A 9,445-nucleotide genomic window follows, 5' to 3' on the forward strand; every position below is an offset into this window, starting at 1 on the left:
TTTGAAGCCTTTAGAGGAGTAGTGAAGTATAATCTGACATATAAGAGGATCAGCAATAACAGTTACATCTCATTCTGTAAAGGTGAAAACTTTTTTCACAAACAGTGCTTCATCTGTGTTATAGTTACTGGACTTCAACTTGAAAAGGTAATCATGCATCCATGTTTCATTTTGAGTACTTCTTAATACGTGACATGTTTTATTTCTAAAAAAATATATATTTTTTTAGCATATGAATACAGTGGATTAGGAAGTATAATGTTACCCGTGTTTGAAAAGTGGCCAGTTTATCCTTGAAAAACAAGACGTTATGAATTACTAATCAAAAGATCATCTGATTACCTTTTAAAAAAATAAAGTAGCCTGAGGACAGCATGTGGACAAAAATTGATTTGTGCTAAAGAAATGCAACATTTAGAAGTCTGCAGATGCTAAAAGGATGATTTTATACATTTATATATCAATTATTTGTTTTTATCTTCTCAAAATGGGAACATAAAACCAGACACACTAAAATTTGAACTGGCCTCTTGTCTTGCATGGCTTTCAAAGCTACGATAAAACAAAGACAACAACAATAAAATATCTGAAATATTATCTTTATCGGTTTATAAGTTACTTTTCTCACACATGAACAGAGCATTGCAGCGAAAATGCAAAGAAACCAAAGCAATACGACTTAAATCACAAGAATATGAGCAGAAAGACCCCTGGCCAACTGAAATTATTCTCATTTACGGAAAGATTACCTATTCGGGATTCTCTGTAGCCTTTCCTGGAAAATCCCCACATTATGGACAGACATTTGGATTTTCTTATGATCAGCAGTCAGGAGACGCTTTCGTCGACTACAAGACATTTAAGAGTTACGTCTTCTGGCTGAACGACGAGGCAGTGCAACTTCAAAGCTCAGAGAAAACAAAAATGCAAAAGGACTGGTTTTTTTTTTAAGTCTAAAAGATCCCTTTACCCGCCGCATGTTGTGCAAATCTGACAGAAGAATAAAATGTAAAGCCGACAGAGTTCAGAGCATCTAAAGTGCTGCGGTTCAAACCGACCGCCACCGAAGTGCCATGGGGATTTAAAAAAAACAATAAAAATAAAAATGACAGCAAGAAACCAAGACAGATAAAAACACCAGTACCGATTAGAACAGTTCTTGTGTCTGCGTCGGAGCGATCCCTGATCTCCTCGCGGATGGAGTTTCTTTTAAAATAAACGACTACAACCCCACAAGAGACAAAGACGAAGGACAGACAGTGTTTTGCTTTCAGTTTAAAATGTTAAAATGGTGGGAAATCTTTCAAACACAGTGCTCAGTCTGACGGAAGTCCGATCTACAGAGTCAGTGGCGCGGCCCGGTCCGATGGAGTTAAAACAGTAAGAACAGAAGTGGTCGTGTCTGTGAGACAGGTAGGTTGGCTGTGTGTAACGTTGGGCAGATGAAGGAAGGAGGGTGCGTCGCCTTCGCTCCTCTAAAACAGCTGGATCATGGACTCCCGTGACTTTCCCACTCCGATCCACCTGACTGAAGAGAGAGGAAAGATTTTTATTCACCTCATGAGGAGTCTGGGGTTTAATCTCTTTTTTTGAAATGATAACGCTCAACAGGAGATGGTGACCTGCAGGTGGGTGATAATCTCACCTCTGATCACCCAGAGCCTAATTTGACCTCACCAAGCAGATGCACCCAAAGTAAAACGAGATTGTTCCTGTGATGAGTGACTCCAGTTTCACTGATTTATTGGTAACCAGAAAACAAGAAATCAAGTCAAATGCAGCTGGAGTCACTGAACTTCAATTGATCAACAAAAACCCTGAAGGCCACATGGGAAAATGGCTGCCCCGTTTTGAGATATTAGTTGCAAAAGTCTTCATTTATTATTATTTTTAAATATGCTGACCTGGACATTGCACATATGATGCACACAAAGCATCATGGAGGATATGAATTTAAATCAGAGGTTGGATATTAAAATCATTTTTCAAGGTGAGATTTTGCTGACAAATTTACTTTAAGGCTCTTTCCATCCTAAAGGAGCGCCGCAGATGAAGTGGTGGAAGAACCAAATAAGAAACGAGTACCAGATTGTTGCCTGTTTCTAAAATATAGTTCCTGATGATATGTGGCAACAAAAACAGTAAAACGTAACAATCAATTACTGATCGGTTAGTAATCATTTTGTTGGCACAAACATGACTTTGCTGTAATAGTTTGCCTTTTTTTTTTTTTGGAAGTCATAGGATGAGAGTTTGAACATACACGCTCAGGAAAGTCAGATTGTTTAAAAATGTTCAAATATTTGAAATAACTACAATAGAAATCCTCAAAATGTTTTATTTCATTAAGGCTGTGTGGTTAAAATGATAGCAACAAGCAACAGAAAAGTGTTCCTTCAGTCATCGTCGTGTGTTTGCATGTATGCGTGTGTGTTTGTGCGAGTGTTTCCGTACCAGGTACTCCCACATGCTCCTCCACGAAGCGCACGTACTTCTGGGCGTTCTCTGGCAGCTCCTCGAAGCTTCGAGCTGCTGAGGTGTCGCTCTTCCAGCCGGGCAGCGTCTCGTACTGGACCTCGACGCGCTGTAACACCTCCTGATTGGCTGGCGCAAAATCAGTCAGAGCAGAGGACAATTTGAAAGTGTTTGCCTGACAGCAAGTCGTTAAAAGCTGGGGCTCTCTGACCAGATTCATGGTAAAGGAAACGTAATCTGATCGGATTTTTGTTTTTTTATTAGATGTCTTATTCTGAGTCAAAAAACCAAAAACTGGAAAAGCAGGAAAAACTCTTTAGTAAATATATAATTAAAGGCAATTTTTTTTTAGTTAAAAGCAGCAAGCAGGTACAGTTTTTTTCAATGTCTGCGAAAAAGTACTGCGATTGCCTCCGTGCACCATCAATGCGCAACACTCCACTGATGAAGAAAAAGCATGCTGAGATTAATTTGATGTTTGCTGAAGAACATTTGGACGAGTCAGTGAGGTAAAAGGAGAATACAATGCTTTTAGATAAGAACAAAGTGGAACTCTGTGGAGTAAATGCTCAGGATTTCACCTTAAAAACTCCAAACTTCATATCACTGAAGGAAGATGAATGGAGAAATGTGCAGAGAAAAAACTTCTCAATGGATCTGATGACATAAGGATGTTTTTTTCTTCTTCCAAATAAGACATCTGACACCTTGAATTGTTAAATTTAAAATGTGAGGAAATAACTGAAAGTTTTAATCTGTGCTAAAATTTCTTCAACAGAAATACACGTTCCCGTGTTAAATACTTTTCTTCACAGGCACACTTACCTGGAAAATGAGGTATAATTTCACCATCGACTTTGTAAGCTAAGCCCACTTTGATCTCTGAAAATACGTCAAGTATGTCCAGTTTTGTAAGCGCTAACCTGAAAGAAAAATAAATGAAGCATCTCTCTTCATATCTTTCACATTTTGAAAAAAAAAGCTAAAACTGAAAGGAAAACAGAACAAAAAAAAATAAATAACATACGCAGTGAAGCCATTTATCATATGTGCGTATTTGATGAGCACCAGGTCCAGCCAACCGCAGCGCCGTTTCCTGCCCGTGGTCACGCCGATCTCCTTCCCTCTGTTCTGAAGCAGCTCTCCGATCTCCTGATCAGCAATAAAGAAACAAACATCTCACATGTGAGTTTTCTGCGGTCTTCCTTTAGCAGCAAAACCATTAAAGTTCAGTCTGACCTGTAATCAGGATTTACAGGGTGGTTTAGCTTAATGAAAAATATACTGCAGATGGGCCTAATGTGCCAACATGTCCTCTAGATGGTGCTGTTTTACAACAAAATGCTCCTCTCTAAAGAACTGGACTTCTAAGTCATGTTTCTAACAGCATAATAACACCTATGACTATGTTATAAATAACACCAGTATGTATAAAGAATGAGAAAATCTTACAACAGAAAATCTACACTTTCTATTCCAAATCAAAAACTGAAGAAGAATAACTTTGTCATGACTGCTCAAGCAGAGCCTTTTCCATTTACGCCTGCTGGTAAATTATTTGTCATGTAGAAATATATTTTCCATAAGTAATCCTATGGAACTACTGCATCGCAATGGTTTTGAACAATATGGTAGTTTGACTCAGACAGGTGCGTAATTTTAGGTTTGGTAGTAAAACTGAAGGCTCCTCCTGTGACAAACATAAAGCATTAATGTGTCATGCCGTGTGTATCTTCTTACGTTGCTCTGCTCTGAGGGGAAGGCACCGATGCCCACTCTGGTGGTGTAGGCTTTAACGACCCCGTAAACTTCGCCGACGTTCTGGGGAGGCATGCCGAGTCCCGTGCACACCCCGCCGACTGTGCAGTTGGACGACGTCACAAACGGGTAGGTACCTGCAAAAAATAAAAAATTAAAATCCACACATAAATATGCATCTTGTTCAGGTTTTAGGTTATAATCGGAGGATTATTTGGTCAATAAAAACAAACCAGGTCGGATACCTCGCCGTTTCCCTCAGCATTCATGTGCTCTTAAAAAAAAAAAAAGCTCACCTTAATAATGGTTTCTGTTTGCAAATAAGATTCATAAAGTGGCCGTATTATGTATTTTAACATAACCAATGTTATTTTTAGCTGTCAGGAAGTCATCACAACATGGTTCCTTTATTAACACTTTATCAACATTTTTACCAGAGTTGCACTGAGAAGTAGCTCGTATAAAGAGCTCAGCAGATGTGCAGTGCCACCAGGTGTTTGCTAATTGCTGCTGGCTAGTCTGAAGGAGTTGTGTAAGTTGAGGAACAGAGGGAGGTTGCTCTGTGAGGCTCTGAGGAGAAGCTGCGCCTCGAAAATGGTGCAATATCCAGCCAGGCGCTTTACACAGCTGAATGGTTGCCATAAGAGATTAAAGGATTTGTCAAACATGCATGAAAGAAACGAGGCAAAACTCCAAATATGTTTTTTGATGAGGGCGTAACGTTATAACATGGCGTAAAGCTCAAAAAAGTCAATTTTGCATAATACTGCCCCTTTAATGAGAAATCTGTGCAAGTAAAAATTCACACAGGTCACAGAAAATGATTCAAGCCAATCCAGGAACTCAAGGTAGGCTCTATGACAACCTAGCTGTTTTGATAATAGTGCTGAGTGTGGTCAGTGCTCGCAATAACAAAGGATCTGTTCAGGTGCGAGATAATTCCTGAAAATGACTGTAATTTATCTCGACTGACAGGCTGCTGCAAGTGGTCGCCTTGGTGCTCATGCAGTAAGGTTACACAGAGTGGTTACAGCTGGTGAGACGGCACGTAAACCCCAGACAGAGGAGCACGTCGGGAAACTTACCGTCATCCCTACTCATGCCTCCAGGAAGGCTTTTGTGAAGAGCAACGCAAATCTTAATGTTATCTAACCAGAGCAGCCATTAGATGAGGCACACATGCGCCGACTTACTGACCGAAGTCTATGTCCAGAAGTGCTGCGTTGGCGCCTTCCACTACGATCTTCTTGGGAGGGCCGTGGAGAGCCTCGTACATGAAGTGCACGCCATCCCTCACCATGGGCTTAAGTCGCTCCACATAGGCCTGAATCAGGTAAATACAAACCAATCTTTAATATAAAAAACCCCCAAAACGCAGCAAGGTTTTAGATGATCATCCTGTTTAGATTACTTTTATGAATTACCTTTAATTTATCCAGCTCTCCTTCTATGTCAATCTCCAGTGTCGGATACATGGCCTGGTACTGCTGAGCCAGCATTTTGTATCTGTAACAGGTGGTCAGCTCTGATTAGTTAAATTTCTAAAGTTAGGCACACTTTTCTGTGAAATGATCATGAGAAATTAAAAAAAAATATATAAAGAAAGTCATAAGTTTCCACAATGAAAGCATTTCAGCAATATCCAAACAAGTGGAAGAAAATCTAATCCGTACTTCACTGGAATTTCCTGAATTCTGGGGCTGTGCATGAACACGTTATTGAGAGGCGTTAACCTTTTGGAGAAATTTTAAATTAACCATGAAGCCATAACCTGATAAACATGAACTACGTATTTGTTCATTGGCATCATTAGACAGCACTCCATCAATAAAGTTTTAGGACAAATAAAAGCTTTTTAAAGTAGAAAACAGTCATTTTCCCTCGTGGTAAGTGCTTGGTGACTGCTGTGTATTTATAGGTAGTTATGTTCCACATTTTTCTTTGGTCAAAAATGGAGATACAGATTTTGAAAGTCTATTACTGTATTTGAAAGGATTTCATGAAACAAAAAAAGATCAGAATGGACAATATCAATGTTACTGATTTACTGATTAGACAGAAACAAGAGGGGTAATGCTAAAAACTCATGAACAAAATGAATCCTACAGAGCTAACTGAGGGCAGACAGTAAAATCCTGTAATGCAGGAACAGACCTTTCGGAGAACTGAGTGAAGTCGGCTAGTAAATCACATATCCTGAGACCGCTGCGTGCCGCCTTAGCCGAGTACACCGGACCGATCCCCTTCTTGGTCGTCCCGAGGCTGAGCAGGGCAGGGAGCAGAGAAGGGAGGAGAAAATTAACAAAAAACATTCACATTAATTCACACCTCACCATTTTACAGCAACAGAGTTTGTCATGCAATCACACGTGAAACTCTTGTCATTTAACCAATCAGCAAGTCTGACTGAAACCGAACAGACACGGAAAGAACCGTGTCCAATTAGCTGACCAGACATTTATTGTTTTAATATTTTACAGATACATCTTTAACTCCCAAAGCGACAGAAAATACCTTCTCTAGCTATTGAATGATCAGAAGTTCACCTTTTATGTACAGCACAGCATCAGAGAAAGAGTATTAGACAACAAATGAAGCAAAATGCACATTTGCATTTCAATAACATGCCATGTCAACGTGTACATCCGATAAGTTCTTCTATTAAAAGGAAGCTTCGGCACAGCGACATTTGCTGAGCCAACATGCAAACTACGGACCAGAAATAGACAAAGATCCTCTGTGAATATCGAGTTTCACTTGAAGCCCCACTCAGTGTGAAACATCCACTCACCATGTGTCCCACAGTGGAAAGCTAATGTGGATTTACCACAACTACTACTACTACCACTATGAAAAAAAAAACACTTTTTTTCTCTTATTTTTTACTTCATAAATGAAATTGAGAGGCTGAAGCAGGCTATTAAAGAATGTTCTAATTGGTAATTTTCTGAAAGGATTAATTTTTATTTCATAAATCATAAAATGTAGAAGTAAACAGAATATTTATATCCTTAAACATAACCCAAGTACAGTTTCATTCATTGTAACGTGCAACAAAACAAAACAAGAAATCTTAGGTTACGGTTATTAGACACAAGCCTTATGAACCTGAAACAGTGACTATTGTTGGAAAAAATGACACCGTCTCATAAAATCTAAAAACGGTTCATTTATTTTTGAACTCTGGACTTCTGCTTTCCTCTGTCTTTATGGAAGCTGAACTCCAACTGTATTTTGAATAAAAATACATAAAGATGTGCTTGAAAGTAAAAGTTATGCAGCTTTGAACTTGTAAATGTGATAATACAGCACGATCCTGACCGTTTGTAATTCCTGGAATATGTTTAGCCTGGTACTTTTAAGCAGCTTGGTTCTGTATGAATGTAATCTGTGTGATCCGACTCCAGCAGAATCCACCAGCCTGATGCATCAAACAGCTGAAAGCTTATAATGGCTGTGTCATTACAGCATGTGATCGCTTTGCCTCTCGCACAGATTCGCTGGGAGTATTTGTACTTTGGTCGATGAGCTGCAAAGTCATTATGGTTTGTTCTAAAAAAAAAAATATCTCAATTAGGGAGTTAAGTTCTTGGATCAGATAAAGATGATCCAAGATAAAAAAAAAAAAAAATCTGTATAAGGTGAATTTATTGTTCATCAGCATGGATGAGTTGATGGTTAGATTCACTAAAATTAGATATTACTTCATTAAAGAAGAATAATGTGAGAATAAAACAGCAGCTCATTTTCACACAAAAAAAACAACCTATAATGACAATTACCCATCAGAGTTTTCTAGCAAACAAATTTCATTTAACACCTTATATTAGCTTACTGGCTGAAGTAAGTGTAACAATAAGTTTTTAATGGAGATATTAGGAGTAAAAACAGTGACATTTATGTGCTGGTAAAGCAACTCATTTTAACCTCATTGCTTTAAAAGCCCCCTTAAGCAAGCAGTAGGAAACTAAGTAACAGAGAAAGTTTATATAAAAACAGGAATAACTGCACCTTTAAAGAAGTCAGAGCTTTCTTCATAAAGATGGTGCAACAAACCAAGTCTTTTGTTCTAACAATCATTACCTAAATTTGCTCACAAAGGAAAATATTACACTAACAAAAAAATGTTTTCAAGGCAGATCTAAAGTGATGTGTTCTGTACGTAAAATAAACTCCCACTGCACCATCCTAGATGTTAACATATTTGTCTGTCTACTGTAGTATGCTATATTATCAAATACAAATTTTAAAGGGCTACTGCTAAATCTGCAAAACAAAAATAAAAATCTATATACTGTTTCTAAGGCTCAAATTACTAAGTGAGAGAGAGGAGAATGTGTCGGTGACTAAAGTTTTCTATGACTTTATGGAGGGAAACTTTAGTTTTAGCACAGCTATATGCTATCAGCTGTACGATAGCATATAGCCTCTGAATACCAGTCTAAAGCCTCTGTCTGAAACTGTAGGAACTTATTTTTTTTCCCTGAGGATCTGCAATACAAATCCTGTTCAAGTTTCAGGTTCTGACCTGTGTACTGGACAGTAAACAATGTACCGTATTTTCCGGACTACAAGTTGCTCTGGTAAGTCGTATCAGTCAAAAAATGAATCACGAAGAGGAAAAAACACATAATATGAGTCACACTGACCCATTCAATAAAATATATTATTGAAAAGCTGATTTACTCTAGGAACTTTACCACTAATTGAGACGCATTATGTAGTTTAATTATTTTCACAGTTGGAAGTTTAAAAGTCTTTATTTCTGTTAATTATGATGATTTTTTCACTTGCAGCTAATGGAAACAACATTTAAGAATCATAATATTACACCAGACCAAAAACATTTTTTTTTAATTCTTAAAAACAAAAATGCGGTTTAATGAAAAGTATGTTTTATACCTGCTTAAAGGTTGTTATTTTCAAAAGTTGCTGTTATTCTGACAAACGAGAGTCATCGGGAGTTGGGATATTTCATTGACTATAACTGTATGAGTCATTTTTTTTTAAATTGTTAAACGTGACAGGGACCTCGTCCATGTTATGATTTTGATATACCTGTTTTTCAACAAACTGAAAAGCCTATTGGCAGTTTCTGACACACCTCTGATAGAGAGGCGGCAACGCAAAGTCATTCGTATCCATCTCAAATGGATACAAGAGTCATTTGTGACAACTACCATGGTGTGGAGGCATAATTGCACCGCTGACA

At 38.1% G+C, this 9,445-nt stretch overlaps 1 protein-coding gene across 1 annotated transcript in view; it reads right to left on the reverse strand.

Annotated features, from left to right (window-relative positions):
- Positions 1–583: 583 nt before the first annotated feature.
- Positions 584–9,445, reverse strand: part of adss2 (adenylosuccinate synthase 2) — a 26,473-nt gene continuing 17,611 nt past the window's right edge. Inside the window, exons 6-13 of the mRNA XM_015020807.1 lie at positions 6,388–6,495; positions 5,658–5,739; positions 5,431–5,557; positions 4,216–4,370; positions 3,503–3,627; positions 3,301–3,398; positions 2,455–2,604; positions 584–1,528 (exon numbers count right to left, since the gene is read on the reverse strand). Coding sequence (XP_014876293.1) covers positions 1,476–1,528; positions 2,455–2,604; positions 3,301–3,398; positions 3,503–3,627; positions 4,216–4,370; positions 5,431–5,557; positions 5,658–5,739; positions 6,388–6,495 — 898 coding nt within the window. The 3' untranslated portion in view covers positions 584–1,475. The remainder of the gene's footprint in view (positions 1,529–2,454; positions 2,605–3,300; positions 3,399–3,502; positions 3,628–4,215; positions 4,371–5,430; positions 5,558–5,657; positions 5,740–6,387; positions 6,496–9,445) is intronic.

This window comes from Poecilia latipinna, unplaced genomic scaffold (genome assembly GCF_001443285.1).
Source record: "Poecilia latipinna isolate Pla-1442-1.1 unplaced genomic scaffold, P_latipinna-1.0 Scaffold2663, whole genome shotgun sequence".
Taxonomy (NCBI): domain Eukaryota; kingdom Metazoa; phylum Chordata; class Actinopteri; order Cyprinodontiformes; family Poeciliidae; genus Poecilia; species Poecilia latipinna.